The following is a 20127-nucleotide window of genomic DNA, read 5'->3' as shown; positions in this document are numbered from 1 at the left end:
CCTCTTTAATGCCAACTTGCAGCATTATGCCTTTGCATAAACTATTTTCATTGACTTGCAATGTGCCTCTGAACTTGCTGTAGTCAAATGTAATCACTGCAGAAGAGTCAATTCACATGACTGGACTGGAAAGGGCTAAAGATAGGCAAGTAAGTACACACATCCTTTATATCCGGTTAGGCAGCACAGGTAACAGGAGTGCGGAGGGGACATTTAAGACTAGTTTGTGTTCTACTTTAGGTCTGGTAACATGGTCTCTTTAAATTGTAATAAGCTGGATATTGGGAAAGTCTGGTATGCCATTGATATTAGTGTGGAAAAACGGGTACTCGCTCTTAGTTGCATCTGCTCATATATAACTGGCTATACGGACACAATGAAAATACTTTGCATTTTTTTTTTTCTTTTTGTAAAGGGCCTTTGCTTTCTTGTTTTTCCATGGTATGATTATTGTGCTTTTTAGACATATATTTCTAAATTGGTTTTTTTATGATGGAATGAGATTAAAAAGTCTACTTTATGACTGCATAGATAAGCACAATTGGCATTATAAAGAGCCTTTTTGTTTAGGTCACATGTTGGATGTGCAAATATCTGCCTCTCTTTGTACGTGTAGTCTGCCTGCTAGGCACGCTGCAATGTTTATTATACAGTGAACATGTGCTACTTTGCTATGGAGCAGAAAGGATCTTGAAAATCTCCCCATGCAATGAGCTCATTTGCCCCTGAGGGAGGTGCTCATTATCTCTTTGAAGTGGTCAGAAACAGCAGGATAATGACAAGCAATGCTTAAAATCGGGAGCAGCACTGCAATTATGGAGACATTTATCATAGACTTACACCAGGTGAAGGGAGCACTGAAGCACAGCCATTGTGCTGTACATGAAAAACAAATATGGCTGCCCCAAGGTACTTGAATGGTGGGGACTGCTTTAGTTTTTTTTTTTTTTTTTTTACTTTTTAATTTTCACCAGGTGATCTGGCAAGTAACACTTCCTGCCTATCAATGGGCAAGCATCTGAGACACCATTGCACATCAGCAATATCTGGAGAGGGCAGAGTTAAATGGACTGGATTTAGATTTAGCTTAAAATGTGTTATTCACTTATTTAAAGTCTGACTCTAGCTGACACTCTGTAAGCAATTAAAGAAACTGTTTTTTCCTTTTGGAATTAAGGTTTTACATAAATTAATAAACGCTGACCATTGTAGGCAACCGTCACTGTTACATGGTTTGCCCCAACCTTTTAACTGCCACTTTTGCTGGTTAGCTGGGTATGTTAAAGGAAGTTTCAAAATGGGACTTACTGGCCAGATCTCTAAACTTCGGTCACTCCCTGTTCTAGAAGGAAAGTAAACCTTCCCATTACTACATAAAATTACTACATTATCACTAAGGACCCCAAGCCACAAGATGGGCAGGACTGAGTGCGAAGGACTTGTGCAAGGCTGTGAAGATTGAGAGAGCAGACCTTATCTGGCAAACAAATTTTATTAGGTTGTTGAGAATGACCAGTCTCATCCTTCAACTCAGTCCCAACTCTGTAAAAATGAAAAAAATTAAAAATACCTTCTGCTTGGCATTTCTTGGTTATTTTGACAACCTGTGTCCAATATGGCAAACAGAACTAAATACAAAAAAAAAATCATTACACCGAAGGACACATTAGGACACTTAAAAACAATCGTGGCCAAATGTCTAGTGAAGAACTTTTACAAACAAATCCTAGCAACATGTCTCCAATGTTCCTTAACACACTCACACCCTATACATGATACTAGCAGACTAAAGAGGTGACATTTCTAAATACTGCTACAGCTGGCATTCACATCATCTGTGATTTTTACTGTGCTTAACATAATTAGCAACCCCTCTTTGATCAACTGGTGAGGGATCAAACTAGCAGTATGGTGTCCTGCTGAGCCCTCCTAGATAAATACTGGGAAAGTGTTAGAATTATATGCATTTCATTACAAACGGAGTGGATAAGGGGCATCCAAATAGGTTTTTGCACTTTTGTCTTTCAGGTTGTTAATGTATACAATATTAAAAGGATGTATAATCATAGCAGGGGCTAATTAACTTAGTGTCGTGCAAAGGACTATACAACTTAAGCCAATCATGACCAAATGACTAAATAAAATTTAGACTTTGTATATTGACGTGGAATAAATACTGTTTTTTTTTTTCTTCATCAGAGAGTAGGCCAGTGCCTACAGACAGCAAAGGAAAAAGGGGCTGCTTTTCCTTGAATGCTTGTTGACCATACATTTTGCATGATTAAACTGACACATTATTGTAAACCATGTTGGTCAGGGTAAAACAAGGAAATGGCTTAGTGAAGAATGGAGACTCCTACCTCAGTGGCATTGCGGTGTGCACCAAAAGTTGTGTGCCTACAGGCCCCAATGATGGAAATCCAGTCCAACCTTTATAAGGCGCTAATACATTACGCAGCGTTGATATACACATACATACAAACACCTATATACTAAAGCATGTGGATTCAGTCTGCCTGGCATCTACCACAATTAAGCATCAGTTTTAGGTGAACTTGCCCATCGGCAAAGCAAAATGAATGGATAGATGAGGAATATTACTTACCGCCATATCCCCCATTTCAATGATTAGTTATTTTTAAAACATACATAAACCCCAACAATTAGGTATTACCATTTGCTCCCCTTTGGTCTGAAATATACAATATCTATTAAATATAAATTTGCAATATCTGTTGAACTCCTAAAAAATACCCGCCTGCAGTGCCATCTAAAACAATTAGAAGGTGTGTAAGCACTACAGAACAACTTTCCTCATGGTATGGAGAGGAGGAAGACAAAAAGTGTTCTGCAGTTCTAACCATTCTGGTCTTGGGGTGACAACAGCGCTTCTCTATAGATACAGCAAATCACGTGTGGTCACCTTAGAAGATGAAGTGCGTTCCTGGCAAGATCATGGGGTAAAAATAAATACCAAAAAGCCTAAACAAGAAAAACTAAGACAGCCACTGCCTTTACGCAATTAGCTGCAATTTATAAAATATATTTTCTTGGGTCTTTAATTATGCAATCATGTGAAAAACATTTGCCTAAAAAAAAAACTGGACATTCAAAGCGTTCAGGAACTCGCTTTCCACGTGATTAAAAACAACCTTTTACAAACCTGGTCAAGTCAGACTGAGCTTATGACGATAAAGTGTTCAAGCAGAGGTTACCTAAATTGAAAATTCTATGTTTCATCAATCCCAAGATCCAGAGAGATAGCCAATTATAAATTACATTCAAGTCTCTACTTTACCTGCAAATGTCACGCTTGATACCACCCCTTCCTGCCACCCACTGGAAGGCCTGGGTAGTAGGAAAAGGAGGGGGGTAAGCAGAAGAGGTTGAGCTCTGCTTATAACTTCAATTGCCTGTTTCTCTGGACCTACTAATAGGTTTGACATACAGTTTGCACTAAAGGTAACCCCCCAGTTGTTTATATAAATCAGACACTCATTTAGAATTTTCCATGTTTGGTTTAATATTACTGTAATATTTTTTCATAAAATGTATGGAAGATTTTATATCTGACCTACTAGCCACAGCTTTGACAGCAGCTACTGCAGCCCTGGTTAAATGCTATCCTGGAACCTTTAGAAGAAATCAGGAGCTGGAATGAGGGCACTCAGTCTAGAAATCTCCCATCCCATATAAAGCTATTGTGTGCAAGTCTAGAAATCTCCAAACCCATATAAAGCTATTGTGTGCAATGCAATTTCAAAAGTTCTGCAGACCATTGCATATACCTGTAATTTCTGCCAGATCTCTCTTTCTGTAAAGGAACATTAGGTTTAAACAAGCTTTTCCTCCAAATAGAAACAGCATTATATGGTTTCACAATCAGGGGAACAGCAGCTACAAACCTGATATGTTAACTCTGAACAACACGGTATCAGATCCAGACGGGCCGCTAGTGACACAGACATACAACCCAGAATCCTCCAGCCCTGCGTTGAGAATCTGGATCGCTTCCCCTGTTATGCGCGTGCGGTTAGTTTCCGAAAGCTGAACTCCGTTTTTCACCCAGCTGATGCTCTGAACATCCTCTCGAAGCCTGCACTGTAAAACTAGCGAGTCTCCAGGGCGAGCCAAATACGATTCCATTTCTGGTTTGGCTGCTTGGCCAACTAAGTGGGAACAAAGAAATAAATCCGAATTAAAAAAAAAAAATTAGGGAGGCCTTTATTTCTAAGTCTGGTGAGCACAGGTGGCTCATGGTAACTAGGTGGGACTGGACAAGTAAAGTGAATTATATTTGTATTGCATGAATGCAATCTTATATAGTTAAAATATATGAATTCCCAAAGTCTACGAGGTTTCCGATTACCCACAGTCAGGTTATCCTTCAAATAATATTGAATGAAAGATGGCCTGAACATTGAAAGTCCTTGAGGTGGCCTATAACCAAAAATGTTCTACCAGGCACTGCATGTACTTTAAGTTAAGTTTCACAACTAGTATCTATACTGCATATTTTAGATGGAGAAGGGCTTGAGGGGTGTTAAAATATTAGATGGCCATAGGAATGTCTCTGTATATAATTCTGATTTAGGTGATCTGTCTGCATTATATCTCAGACAGTTATCTCCTAGCGGATGGGGAATCTTCAGACATGTGGCACAGTAGCCCTAAAGGACCTAAACGTGTGTACATAGTATAGGACTACAAAAGTGCTAGATCAGGGATGATGGGCACAGTAGAAAGTGTAGGTGTATTTTTCCAACCTATAAAAAAATTCAGGTGGAAACCTCTTTAGAGAGTCACGGTCTCAGTATATTTGATCAAAAACAGGAACGTTTTTAAGATTACTTGAGATCCATGTTTATAACAGAATGGCCTTAAAAACAGTTGATGTGGGTCTTCGAATAAAAATCCCTACAGTGGGACTATTCTTCTAAAACCTCAACTAAAAAAAAAAAAAAAAAAAAAAGGCTGACTATGCAGGTGCTTCATGGGTGAAGAACAGGTTGAAAGCCAAGCTTCAAAGGGTTAGTGTTTATTAAAATTATTATCCAATGAGCATATTATTTATAGCGGTCTATCATAGCAATTGCCCATGGCACAAAATATCCAAGAACTGGTTAACATAGTAGCAAAGCAATGTAAACATTAAAACAATTCCAAAAAGTAACGCACCCACCAGCATTAGAAATCAAATTTTAAAAAAATAATTTTAAAGAGGGTAGGTAATGATTAAGTGCCGTCAGGTTTTTTTTTTTTTTTTTTTCATTTAAAATTATTCAATTTTGCTGTCTGTGTCCCATTAGATTCATTTCCTGCCCCAGAGACAAAACAGAAACAGTTTTCAAAGGCGAGGGGAAATCACTGGAACATATATCCATACTGGAAGATTTCCCCTCACCTACTGTTTTGGTGACAACACTAACATTTAGAATTTTGCATCACTTGCACTACCAGAGGCAATAATCATCTCTTAGATTGTAAGCTCTAACGAGCAGGACCCTCTGATTCCTACTGTATTAAAGTGTATTGTATTTGTACTGTTTACCCTGAAGTTGTAAAGCGCTGCGTAAACTGACGGCGCTGTATAAATCACTACATAATAATCAGATAAGAGCGAATCTTCCCACTAGAGACACAAACAGCAAGGAAAAAAAAAATCTGACTGAGGCTTTGGTTTAACATACATATAATTTCAAAAAGAACAATTTACAAAAAAAATGTAAATCACTCAAAATTTAAGCTTTGAACAGGGTAGTGGTCAATCATTTTGGAAGAAAAAAAAAAAAAAAAAAAAAAAAAGGCAAATGACAAGACAATCATAAGTGATTATTTATATTGAAGTTTCCAGGGGCTATACAATGTACCTTTTTCCCTAGGTTTTCCTACCCTCTTTAAATCTTACGGGTATCTGAACAGCATGTGAACTTTGACTCCTTTAAGGCCATGCACGGATACCTAGCAGCTATACATAATCCTAATAAAAGTGATCAAATGATAGAAGGATGAAGCATAAAAAAAATAAATAAATACATTTCACTAGCTAGAAAAGACCATAATGACCTGCAGTTTGAGTCTCTACAAAAGGAAATCGTTTTTTTTTTCTTGCACTCTCCTTATCAATGTCAAAGATAAGGAAAGGGCCACTCAGGCCATGTAAACAATTCTTGGACACACCGGAAGAAAAATGCATTATATTTGTAAGGCCTCGCCAATTAAGCACATATAAGTAAACATCAACTGACAAATGCTACCCATGACCTGCAGAGTACAGAGGTCCCTTCCTGAGACACACACAAGAAGTTTACTGAACAAGGCCATAGAAAGCAATATATGCATTGTATCACTTCCCCTCACTTAAAGTGGTTGTAAACCCTTACATATACCCAGTAAAGTGACCTGGCCTCAAGTGATACATAGAGATGAAACAAATCCTCATACACAAGTTGTACCTCTATATCTGCAGTCCTCTCTTTACATCTGTTCAAAGTCCAGAATTTATAAAGCTTGTCTGAGAGGTCAGAAAAAAAAAAAAAAAAGAAAGAAAAAAGGGCGGAGAGCTGAAGTTACACCCTGCAGAGCTCAGGGAGGAGAACTTTGACAGCTGATTGGAGGGAAGAGACACACCCCCCTCCACACAACACACAGGAACAGAGCTGAGGCTGTCAATCAGCTGACCATCCCTCCCGCCACCATTTTTCTCTTGGTGTCAGGAAAATTTGTGCTCCTAATTGAGACAAGTACACACTACTATAGAAGGATATGCTTTTGTTCAGTTTTCACGGCTAAGGTTTACAGCCACTTAAGCCCTTTTTACATATGGCTTGGTATCATAGGTTTGGTACTCTTTATCTATCATTTCAATTCCAAATATATTTCCTGAGCCATTTAATTAAAATTAAACAAATAGATATCCTACATTGGTTTAATACATTTGTCATAAATGGAAATAGAGACTTGTGCTTCTCTGAGCAGAGTCATCAAACAAATGCTGTAGTAGTACAGCAGCAACGCATTCTGGAAATTTATTACCGTAGCTTGAGAATGAATAATGGCAAGTAAACTTATGAAAATATGTGAAACTTTGTGAAAGGAATGAAGCTATTTTTTTCTAGCAGTAAAATTATGTAAAGTTTGGCTCTAAGATGAGCTGATTAATGTGACCTTTGATCATAACTTTTATAAACCTCCCCAGCATAGGACGGAGTCCAGCTATGAATCAGTAGTACTAAGTATTCTTTCATGACAGAGGCAAAGTTTAGTCAAGTGGTGACTAACAATCTGTAATGAGTAGAACTAAAAGGTTACGATCAACTATGCCCTAAGAGATGAAGCTTGAGCTGCTTCTATTTTACATTCCCTGGTTTACCCCCTCCCTCCCCTCATCAACATGCTAATGACATTTATTTTTAATAAAACCTATTTTCATAGCAAACCTTATTTTAGAGGTCATCACTTCAAATCTACTCCTCTATGCAATGCGGGGGGGGGGGTATAGGAAGGGTGCAATACATAGCTTCCTGAAAACATCACAGCACCCCGCTCCAGTACTACTCAATCCTGATGCAAGGAGTGGGCTGGCTCTTGGGAGGAGTTATGAAAATATCAAAATGTCATGATGGGTGGATGTCAGTAGGGATTGGTGGGCATTACTTGCCCTAGGTGACACTCGGATGCGACGCTGAGCCTTCATGATTGAAAGAGCTGAAATCAAATGACTAAAACAGGCCGGTCCTAAAGGCTGGGGAGGAAAAAAAAAAAAGGAGGAAAAGAGGATTCTGGATTTCCTGCAGCATGAATCAGGTTCTATCTGACTTGCTGCAGTTTCTAATCCAAACTGCAAAGCTCACAGTGAGCAGTGAAATAAGTAAGCAATCTCAGTACAGAAGAAGATCCTGTACAATTGTGCAAGACTGAAGGGTAAGGCTGGAGTTCTGCTTAAAAAGAGTCACTCTCTCTTAAAGAGGAAGTAAACCTGCTGAAAAAAAAAATGTGAAAAAAAAAACCTGTAAAGACAAAAGGGCATAATGAGCTAGTATGCATCGCATACTAGCTCATTATGAAGTACTTACCTAAAAACGAAACCCCCGCAGTGCTGACAGGACGGCCGACATGTTCGGCCGCCCTGCTTCCTGGATCGCGTCCTCCGGCCATCTGATTGACCGGAGGAGCGATAACATCACTCCCGCGCATGCGCGCGGGAGCCGCCACTCACAGCACTGGGCTCTGAAGGAACGGCACAGTGGCCATTCCTTCAGAGCGCATGCACCGATGTCGTCATCTGCTGCATGCACTGTAAATATCTCCTAAACCGTGCATGTTTAGAAGATATTTATAGCACCTATAGGTAAGACTTAGTATAGGCTTACCTATAGGTAAATGTCAACAAAGTGGGTTTACAACCACTTTAAAAACCCCTATTAGGCAATTTTTACCAGCCTGTGTCCTGCCAAAGATATTTCAATTAACTTCCTCTTTTTGCGACGCAAAACCTTTTTATGTTCCCAATTCAGTTACTGACGTTCTTAAATTACTAAAGGCAAAACTTTTTTTTTTTCTTTGTTTTGGATAAAGCGCAGATGGATTCGATTGCTTGTCCGTTTTTGATGCTGTCTGTACCCTCTTAAGGAGATTCACCCTCTCCATTTGTCCTATATACTATTATCATTGAAAGTAAAAAGAAAATCCCAAATTTTGGGTTATCCCCCAAAAGTAATAGAGGGGAAATCTTCCAATGCGAACACTAGTTCTAGTGACCTGGGGGTGCCCAAGGAATTCCCTTAAAGAGGTTGTAAACCTCCAATGAAAAAAATAAAAACCTGAAAGAAAAGGAATAATGAGCTAGTATGCGTCGCATACTAGCTCATTATGAAATACTTACCTTGGAACAAAGCTCCTGCAGCGGTGCCTGCAACCGCTGACACGGCAGACATGTTCACCCATCTTCCTTCCAGATTCACGTCCTCTGGCCATTTGATTGGCTGGAGCCGCGATGACGTCACTTCTGCGCATGAACACGGGAGCTGCCGTTCACAGCCCATGGCTCTAAAGGAATGGCACGGCAGCCGTTCCTTCAGAGCGCATGTGCCAGTGATGTCACTGGCTGCATGCAATATAAATATCTCCTAAACGGTACATGTTTAGGAGATATTTACAGTACCTATAGGTAAGCCTTACTATAGGTTTACCTATAGGTACAAAGGAAGCTTTACTTCCTCTTTAATTTGCAGGGATTTCCTCATTTCTTGGCTGGCTATTGGACAGGAAGTGAAGGGAAATCTCCGCAATGGAAGACAGGGGGGAAAAAAAAAAAAAAAAAAAAAAAACGGGTTATACCCCTTCCATGCTCTATCCAGAATGGGAAAAAAAAAAAATGTTTTGCCTATAATTCTACTTTAGTTGGAGAGGGTTGGCCATATGCAAGTCCTAAAAGTAGGTGTACCCCATATTTTTTTTTCTTTTTCAGAAGATTTTGGGTTATGTGGTCAAGAAAGATTTAAAAAAAAAAAAAAAAAAAAAACTTAGCTGAGCCCTCCCTAAAGTAAATTAGGGACAAAAAAAAAAGATAAAAAATTGTCTTCTCTCCTCTGAAGAGCCATAAGTTCCCAGTATAGAGGGGTGCTTTAATGAGCAAACAATGGCCAGCATCCATAGTTGCTTGTAGTGACCCAGAGCTTATACCAATGACTAGCCCACCACTATCCAATCGACCGGCTGGGCCACAGAACCTGGGTACTACTTACACATTAGAGCATCACAAGGTAAGTATATTCACCCCCCCCCCCCAAAGCTTTTCTTAAAAACAAGGCAGAAGCTAAAAAAGTTAAAGAAATGCTTTTCTAAAGATTTGTATATTAATGACCATATTCATTATTACTAACTTGCATGTTCCTGCAATGGTCAATGAGCTTACCCCTGCACCAGTCTTATCACTAAGCAATTACAGACACTGGTCTAAAAAAAAAATCTGCATAATGCAGAGATCTAATCACACAGTCTGGACAAACTGTTATGGGCATAAAACCCTTTAAAGGAATTCATAAACATAAGATGATTGCCTTTGATCTAGCACAGCGTAGTGCCATGCTAATTTCTCACAGACAAGAAAAAGTAGGATTTTTCTGTGACTGTACAGGAAAAAGGAAAACAAAGTTTGTTCCATATTGTTCCTTTTGGCCTCAGGCATTTACAAGCATGCAAATGAGCACAAAAGTTTATACAAAGACAAAAAGAGCCATTACAACACATGAATTAAGACAAAACTTTTAAAAATAAAATTATAATTGAGATTGTAAAATTTGCCGTCTGTGTTAAACAGAATTAAAAAAAAAAAAAAAAAAAAAAAAACAATGTATTGATCCTCTTGAAAGACGCATCAGTAAAAAGAAGCTTTAATGAGGAAACACGTTGCTAAGCAATCTTTTCTTTTTTAAAAGGTAAGTACTCAATCTGCTCTGTTTAGCATTTTAACAGCTCACTGTGTGCTTCCTCCAAAGAAGCCTCTAAGATTGACAGATGCAGCTTCTGTTCTTTATGCAGCTTTATATGGCCATAAAGCATCAGCCAGTAGAAAGAATAGCCCTTTTACACCACTAATGGGGCCAATTACAAGAAAAGCCCTGTACAAAAGGTTAGGCTGGTAAGGTGGCAATGTTATGATTTGCTAATAATGAAATTAAATGCCAGTGCTTCTGAGATGATGTTACATGAGCGTACGATTTTGGTTATTGCCAATTGCAAGTCTGCCGAGAACTGAGGCGAGCAGCCTTATTTAATCTGCAGTTCCTACCCATGTGACGGTGAGCGCTGCTGAAAAAATTAACTTAAGAGCTCAAATTTTAGCCTGGGGCGACAGCTTTGAATAATGATGCTCAGGTGGCAAGATGGACATAGAAGAGGATTTAATTTCAGTCCTGCCCCTGGCTTGTTATATTAAATTGGAGAACAAATACCTGTGAAAAATTCAATCATATAAATAGCTTGTATTATCGGGTGCGAAGATTATGCCAGTTGTTGATTAAAGAGGTTTGTATCAAGGGGTTACAGTCAGACCAAGACTAGCACACTTAAGAATACTTCATTTTAAACCCACCCTCAACTATCCCCTCCGAAATCAATTATTTTTCAGAGTTCTGCCCATTCGTTGGTTCAGCAACCAAGCTAAGATGAGCAGTAACCTGTAACAACCAGACTTCACCGTTAAGCATTTTAAAAAAAAAACCTACAATAAAAAGTTTAATATGAGAGTCTATTATCCTGTCAAAACTGGACGATCAGGTAGCAATCATATACCACCACCGTACAGGGAAGAACAGAGGCGTAACTAGAGCCTTCAGGGCCCCGATGCAAGAAACCATGAAGGGCCCCCCCAGATCCCTGGCCGGGGCCCTTCCCTTCAAGCCCAGGGCTCTTCCCACTAATCCTGGGGCTCTTTATTCTCATTGCATGGCCTTTTATTACGGTCCCGCAGCAGGATCCTTTCACAAGTTCTGCAGTGGGCTCCCTTCCTGCAATCTTGGGGCCTCCCCACAGTGGTGCAATGCCAGGGCCCGGTCGCAAGTGTGACTTTTGCAATCCTGGAAGTTCACCCACTGGTTTGCTACTGGGCCCCCTGGAGCATGGGGCCCGGTAGCAATCGCAACCCCTGCAACCCCTGTAGTTACGCCCCTGGGGAAGAACATGAATTCAGACATAACCATAAGAAACAAGTTTAGAAGGAAGTCTGAAAATGTATTAAACTACAAATATCAACATCCTGGCCAACAGTCTCTCAAAAATGTTTAAAAATCCCAATAGAAGTATATATTCAGATATCAAAAACGCAAGAACAAATACTTGTGTCAAATAAATCATGTCTATTCAGCAGTTTCTTGCCCAACCAAAGGTTTCTATAGAAATGAGAGAACGCTCACCAAATCCTGCCATTTTGTTGGGTAGTAAGCAAAGGAGACCTGTCAGGAGACAAACATGGGAGATTGCAGTGTTCATTGCTCCTTCTAAAAATGTTAGCATTCTTCTATTCCTCTTGTGGATACTTGGGATGGTAGATTGAATGGCACTGAGACCCGAGTGGATTCAACTCTGCCCAAGGTTTATCACGGAGGTCCGACATCACCCAGATACTCCATCAGGCTAATAGTAGTGGAGTATTTTGACAATACCAATCACAGGTGCAATCAGTAAAATTGCAGGATCAAGGATTCAGAGCGCCACACTGAAATGTTTAAATCCAAACCAAACGTTTTATTCCAAAACATGTAGTAAACTCCATAGAGCTTCAAATCTTTGATCCAATCAGTACTTTGATCCTCTGGATGATCCTCTGGAACACGTATGCAGATCAAGTCTTCTGAAGTCACTTTGACTTTCTTGATCTATATTCTTGTTCCAGAACCCAAGAAACAGCTGCTACAAGGCAACCACTGTTTTCAAAATGTCGCTGGCTATGGCTGCTTTATATTTTTTACTCATAGTATTGTAAAAATAAGCCCCAAAACCCTACAAGAGAGGTTACAGTCATGGTTAGGTATAGATGGATTAAAAAAAAGAAACAAGGCACTCTTGTCTCTTGTCAAGTTCAATTGGTAGAGTGAAAAAAAGGCCAGCATGTTACAAGGATGTGCATCCTTCTCCAGAACTGAACAAAATACTTTCTTTCATCATTTCTAGCATTGTCTTTTTTTTATTAACCTTTTGTAAGAGTTTGACCACTTGTTCTGTTCATGTTCTACAGTATTATTTCTGCAACAATGACCTTTGTTATCCTTCTGTTAAAGGCAAGCAGTCCATGAACAGAAGGACCTAACCACCTTTTTATGGAACAATGGGAGTTTGTGCCAAAAGACTGCTTACAACTCACCAGCACACCATGGATCTTGCATAGTCCAAAAAAACAAAAAAAACTTTTCATTGTGAAAGGATCCAATCAGGATAAGTACAAGGTTTCAGAACTAGGCAGGACCTCTTCGTCAGGCATGTGATGCCTGACAAAGGAGTCCTGCGTGCCTCTGAAACGTTGCACTTCTCCTGATGTGATCCTTTTGCAATAAAAAGGTTTGTTATTGGACTGCTATGCAAGATCCATGGTGTGCTGGTGATCGCTGCAGCACCCATAACAGATATGCCTATATCCAGGAACCTGTGCAATAGGAATATGAACTATTCTATTTAAAAGTAAAACATTATATTATAAATTCTAATGTACTGTAAATAATAAATTCTAATTTCGTGCCAATATTTATCATCACCCTGTAGACTAAGTCGAAATGCGTTGGGGCTCTGGATGCATATCATTGGGATCTAATCACCTTGTGTTTGGCAATTTACTATTCACTTTGTTTTTTGTTGCTCTACTACACGCAGGGTTTTTATTTTATTATCTGTAATGCTTTTCAACTTTTTTCCGACAAGCTGTACCTGGGAGTTATTTTAAGGTGTACTTTAATAAAAAACATTTACATTTTATTTACAGGATTGTTGAATAACTTTTTGGGCATGGCTGAAGGTCTCCCCTTTTCTACCCCGTTCTTGCCCAAGTGGCATTTCCTATATGTCAATTTGGGAGGGATTCCAAAGTTGCCCTTAGATACAGCCACTTTATTGATGGTTTTTACTAGGGATCGACTGATTATTGGCAATGCCGATATATCGAGGGCCGATATGCATTTTCCCTGATATAGTGGAATCTGCCCCTGAGGTTACCGATATTGCCGATATTTCGGGAAAGTGCATGTACCAGAGGGATGCCTGCAGCTAAAGGTATCAACCCGGTACCGGCGTCCATAGCCGATGGTCGGCTGTCTTGGAATGACAACCAATGCGGCTGAGAAGCCGCTCAGCTGTCATTACAAGAAGCGGGAGGGGACGTCTCCCCCCCCCCCTCCCGCCGCCTGGGTCTCCCGTCCCACCAGGAGACCTGGGCATCCTACCTGCACGGCCGCTGAAGAGAAGACCCAATTAAAGCCGCATTCGGCTCTGATGGGGTCTCCATGTAAAAAACCCGGAAGTGATGTCATGACATCACTTCCTGGTACTCGGTGGCAAATTTAAAAAAAATGCAAGCATTCAAAAAAGCCAAACTTAGCGTTTTAAATGCTTTTAAGGTCTTTTAGACCCCCAGATCCCTCCACCAGAGTACCTGTGAAAAATAAAAAAAATATATAAAAATTTTAAATGTCCGAAAATATACAGATATCCAATGACCAAAATATCGGTATCGGCAATAAAAAAACGATTTTGGTCTATCACTAGTTTTTACCATTGTGCCAAAAGACCTTTTTCTCGTGTGATAGGAAAACCTGAGATTTAGTTAACCTAAGTCCTACAGCAACACATGACAAAGCCTCAGATAGCATGTTAAGAATCTCTTACTGCACCAAACAAAACAATATGTTTAGTTTTGGGTGGTGCAGCATAAGTTGAAAGTTAACTAGTTTAAAACAACTGCCCTCCAGGCTTATATTGGTGAGAACAATCCTCACTTGCAAATGTGAACATCTGATCCAAGGTGTTTGTTTTCTTGTTAGGGGATCTTATATTAAGAGGACTTCCTAGGTATAGATACAGAACTACGTAGGAATCGCCCCTGGAAAGAACTCTATACAGCTTTACATGCCAAGTCAGGATTAGTTTCTAGGAGTCTCCTAGTATAAAAGAATTGAAACTTTTTTAGGTGTGTATATCCTTCCTGGACATCTCACAAAGTGCCATTATGTGACAATGTGTCCCTATGCTCTCCAAAAATGTAGCAACATTGTACAATGCTGTAGAGAATGGTTTACTTTATCAAGTGTTCAGGCATTAAGGCTACGTTCACATGTGGGCGTAGTGGATCGTGAAAAAAGGTACAAGAGCTTCTTTTGTGCGATGTTACCGCGATTTGGCAGGTGGAAATCGCTGCAACATCGCACAGCGTTTGGGGTGCCATTGCAAATCACGGGCATCGCACAGGCGTCCCGCCATTTGCAATGATTTCCGGAATCTGGCCGCATTTCTGCCCGCGATCCACTACATCCACATGTGAACGTAGCCTAAACCATTAGGGCTAATGCACACTGAAGCTCAAAGAAGCAGGTCCTACAGGCTTTTGGCCCTGGTCACAACAGAGCATATTTCAGCTTGTAAAATGCTAGTCTCTGCAGTCTCAAAATGCCCAACAAGCAAAATCCCATTAATTTCAATAGCCCCTGTTCACATCTGAGCGTTTTGTCACCTGAAGCAGAACGCCTGAAGCTCAAAAAAGTACATGAGCTTCTTTTTTGTCAGATTACAAGCGTTTTTGTTAGATGTCAATGCCTGCTTCCAAACACCTGCAAAAAAGACGCCTGGAAAAAAAAAATCCAGCCTGACCACGAAACGCTCAGGTGTGAATGGAGCCTATTTTTTCTGCCTGGAACCTCCCTGCAATGTGTCCATGCACACTATGGCTTTTTAAGGCATATGCTCTTACAGGCAGAAAAACCCCTCAAACTCGCATTTTTGAGAGGCGTTTGAGCAGAAAAGATGCTTACGTGCCCAAAAATGCACGAATGAGCATGAAAAAGCTCAAAGAAGCTCAAAAGCACACACACAATGAATAGGAAAAAATGAACAGAGAGGAGGATTTATAAAAAAAAATAAAATAGCTTCTGTTTAAAGAAGCTCAATAAAAATGTGCAAAATAGCCCAAAAAAAACTACAAGCTTCTTCAAGCTGAAATGCCTGTAAAAGCAGCTTTGTGCAACATACGCCTTATTTCAGGAAAACATTTGGCATTGATCGGCATGCATTTGCCTGTGAACATTTGCTTTTAGGCCTTTTATACACAGTCATGCTTTAATATTAGCTTTTATTAAATAATATTCTGTACACCATCAATTTTAAAAAGGGTTTATAATGTTTTCTCAAAGCAGCCTTCCTAAAGCCAAAGCAAAAAGCACCCCAGCAGTGCTAAGACTTGCTAAAAATCTTTGTTTGACAAGCCCACTAGTACACAAGCCTGCATCTGCTATAAGGCAAGTATGTCAGCAAGGTGAGATGGAATTATTAGACAAAGGATTATCACCTTGAGCAATGTCAAGGCACTATCCAAAGAAGGTTTTAGGCTTCATAGAAGTTCAGAGCTTGTTAAATGCTTTATAAATGCTTACAACCACCAATCCTTTTCAAACCAGTATTTACAACTTATCTCTGGGTGGTTAAAACATCTTCATGTAAAGCGGTAGTAAAATCTGCTTCTCTATTTATATCTACAGGTAAGCCTATAATAAGTGCATTGTTTAGAAGACATTTACTTTTAGTGGCAGCCAGTGATGTCACTAGTGCATGCGCACTGCACTCTCAATGGATGGGATTGCATGCCATCCATTTATAGCGCTGTGCGGTGGCCATGAATCCTGCGCGCATGCGCAGAAGTGGCCATCATCATTCCAACTTGGCCATTCAAATGGCCAAAGACCGCAAACCTGGAAGGAAGACTGGGTGAAGATGGAAGCTCTGTCAGAGCACTGCGGGAAAGCTTCACTTTAAAGGAGGAGATGTTGACCTCACACATACCCAGTGAAGTGAACAGCCCCAGATACACATGAAACATCTCCCTAAATAAGTTGTATTTGTATATATGCTGTCTTAAGCTTTCTACACGGATTAGAAAGTGAACATCGTGTTAAAATTGTTTTTCTTCCTGTATCAGCACTGGGTGTGGAGTCTTGGAATATATGGTGTGACAGCTGATTGGAGGAAAGGCATACCCCCCTCCCCCCCCCCGCATGAAATAGGCAGAAGAAGGAGGAAACATGCAGAGCTGTGCTGTAAATAGACAAGCTCTCTGCTAATCTCTTCTTGCACCCACCCCGACACAAATTTCCAGCTGCTTTGATCTCCTGTGTCAGAAAACTTGTCAGAATTTATCATGCTGATAACAGAGGAATGGAGCAGTAAAAAGACCTGAGACTTCGGCCCCTTTCACATGGGGCGGAGCCATCAGAGCAGAGTCCACCTGCTTAGCAGGGGAGCGCTCTGCTGAGCAGGCAGATGACCGGTCCTGTCTGCTCTTCTTTTTGAGGCATCCGTTTCCATCCGATTGTCATCAGATCTGACCTGCTGGACGGATAGCAAATGTATCGCCATACGTCTGTTTTCAGCTAATCTTGTTGGATTGGATCCCAGGCGGGTGTCAGTGGACACATGTCCCCTGTCATCCGCCTCCCCATAGAGGACAATAGGTGGCCCAATCGGGTCTGCCTGAAAACAGACCGGCGGACCCAATCGATCTGCTCGTGTGAAAGGGATTGAGAGAGAGAGACAAGTAAACACTACCGATATATGTGCCCTGGTCAGATTTCATGAATTAGGTTTACATCCACTTTAAAAAGGTAAATTTGTCATATTGTGATGCATCCTCGCACATTACAAAATTAGTCTGCAGGGGCCCAATTTTTTAGTGGTTTATTACCACTTTAAATTCAACAATGTAGTATAAATGTATATTGGCTCAATGTAATCCTGTAAAGACTCCGAGGATGCACCGAGAGCCAATCAGGCTGGGCATTGCACAGTTCTGTCAATATAGCACAGAGGAGGAATGAGCAGAGTGCTATTAGAGTGGGTAGGCTCCATTATTATAATTAGCAGGCTGGCGGTGGGTTGGTGACCAAGCAGCATTACTGGTAACCAAGCACCATTACTGCAGTGGAACAACTGAACAAAAAAATGCAGTTCAATGTTGAGCACTAGTTCATAAAACGGATATTGGGGAACTGGGAAAGGCACAGAGAAGAGCAACCAATGTGATACTAGACATGGAGGACCTTGGCTAAAAGCCCTAAAAAATGCCTGAAAACTATATGCTCAGTTGTGAATGGAGCCTTAAGGGAGGATATGATCACCATGTATAAATACAGAAGTGGTTCATAAAGTAAACTTAGGGTAGCCCTATTCACTTTAGGGTCATACAAATGACAATGGAGCACCCTTTAGGCCCGGGGGGGGGGGGGGGGAGAGAAACTCCACATACAGAAAGCTTTCCTCACAGTAGGAGCTGTGAAAATGTGGAATATGCTCCGTCAAGAACTAGTTCGGACCAACTCAATAGATTTAAAATATTGATGAATGCATTCCTAAATGCACAACATTAAACAGTTATAGGTAATAACACTAGAGATTGTTGATACAGAGGATATCTGATTGCCTGTAGCAAATTGAACCATACTTTATAGGTTTGGTTTACAGTAAAACCTTGGATTGCGAGCATAATTCGTTCCGGAAACATGCTTGTAATCCAAAGCACTTTTATATCAAAGCAAAGTTTCCCATAAGAAATAATGGAAACTCAGATGATCCGTTCCACAACCATTTATTCATAAGTCTTTCAGTTTATAGTCCATATAAAAAGATTATAGCAATGTGATAGGTTGTGTCATCATAAAATGTCCATCCACAAATGGCAGCCTCCACAAGGGGATTAGAAGCAAAATCCAGCAGGAGCTACAGAGTATAAAAGAGAAGAGAGGCACCTCTAAGTGTAGCAGTATGGGGACATTTAATGAAGGTACAACATTTAGCCACTTGCATGGTTGATGATTAAAGAGGCACATCTAAGTATGCAGGCATTCAGGGTAAAGCTGTCCACATAGACCATCTGCTGAACCACTGGCTCTCACCGATGTCAGTCTGCAATTGTGATTGGGAAGACTACTCTGCAGTAGAGTGATCTGAAAGCAAGACTTTGAATCGCTCGTGGAGCGCAGCGTGGAAGGGATGATGAAGATGGCTGTGCAGAGGATGGTCTATGTGGAAAGCTTTACCCCGGATGCCTGCATACTTAGATGTGCCTGTTTTAATCATCAACCATGTGAGCTGATAAATATTGAACCTTCATTCAATGTAACCATATTGCTACACTTAGAGGCGCCTCTCTTCTCTTTTATACCCAGTTGTGACATGACGCTACTTGCATATCAAGACATCGCTTGTATATCAAGTCAAAATTTAAAAAAAAAATTTGCTTGTCTTGCAAAGCGCTCTCAAACCAAGTTACTCTCAAACCAAGGTTTTACTGTACTTTCCTCTGGATCAACTGTGGGTATAGGATTTATATTTCCATTTTTTTTTTTCTCCTCCTGGTTGAGCAAAATGGACTCGTCTTTTTTCAACCTGACTAAAGACACCCCAACATGGATCAAAATTCGGCAGATTCAGCAACTTTCGATCCATGCATGGGCTGCCTAATTATAAAACAAGATGGTGTCACTCCGACCTGGCTACGCTATCTGGCAAGGAGCTCCTAAATCACAAGACCAGCTTTATAAAACCTTTTGCAGTTAAAGCAGGTCATCTATATGTACAGCAACTATGAATTCCCATGTCTGTAGGTTGCTTATTTAAACATAGTGTTTAAACTCCTTTGGGCCAAATACCCTTTTCAGCTCTGACATGTGGAATGCACACCAACACCCGGGTTTGACAGCTCTGTGCAGGGTCACAAAAACAAACAACATAAAATATACTATACAGTACACCATACCCATTTGTGATAATGACATTCCTGAACTGCAATGCACTTCACTTTATGAGCTCCTAATCACAGCAGCTGATTAAGCAGAGGATTTCTGTCTCACTAACCACCATAATACTTCATTAACTTTGCTTGCACATAACAAGAATCCTCAACCATTACCCTCTCCGAGTTTGATAATGTTTAACTCTGTTCTTTACAGGAAGGGGTAAAGAGTACAAAATCTCTATATAACACACTGGTATCTATTTATACATTCTACCCAAGATTCACACATTGGATTGAAAAAGGTGTAAATCCTGGGGGAATGTTGTGTGAAAAACATTTATAAATGGATCAGGCTCTATATATAAAGCCTGTCTGCAGATCCAACATCTTACAATTCAAAGAAAGAAAAACACAAACAGATGTTGGTCAAAGCAATTCATTAGGTGTAAAGGTATTCTGCCCCAACACGAAATAACTTTGTGGACTGTTTAACGGAACGGTCCCAGAATTAGGATGCATAATGGGAGCGAGAGGACCTAGCATAGAAATGGGGGTCATAACGGGTGGGGGGGGTCATGCAATGCTACAGTGCACTCCCCCTGATGTGACCTGCTAAGTAAGGTCACATGAGCAAACAAAGTGCA

At 40.3% G+C, this 20127-nt stretch overlaps 1 protein-coding gene across 2 annotated transcripts in view; it reads right to left on the bottom strand.

Annotated features, from left to right (window-relative positions):
- Positions 1-20127, bottom strand: part of FGFR1 (fibroblast growth factor receptor 1) — a 126706-nt gene that overhangs the window by 56823 nt on the left and 49756 nt on the right. Inside the window, exon 3 of one of the 2 annotated variants that reach the window (XM_082255092.1) lies at positions 3906-4169. The exons of the other annotated variant lie outside the window; for it this stretch is intronic. Coding sequence (XP_082111218.1) covers positions 3906-4169 — 264 coding nt within the window. The remainder of the gene's footprint in view (positions 1-3905; positions 4170-20127) is intronic. 2 annotated transcript variants of the gene reach the window in all.

Source organism: Pelophylax lessonae (genome assembly GCF_965119305.1).
Source record: "Pelophylax lessonae genome assembly, chromosome: 4".
Lineage (NCBI taxonomy): Eukaryota > Metazoa > Chordata > Amphibia > Anura > Ranidae > Pelophylax > Pelophylax lessonae.
The sequence above is the reverse complement of the archived record's forward strand: the minus strand, read 5'-3'. Positions and strand labels throughout refer to the sequence as shown.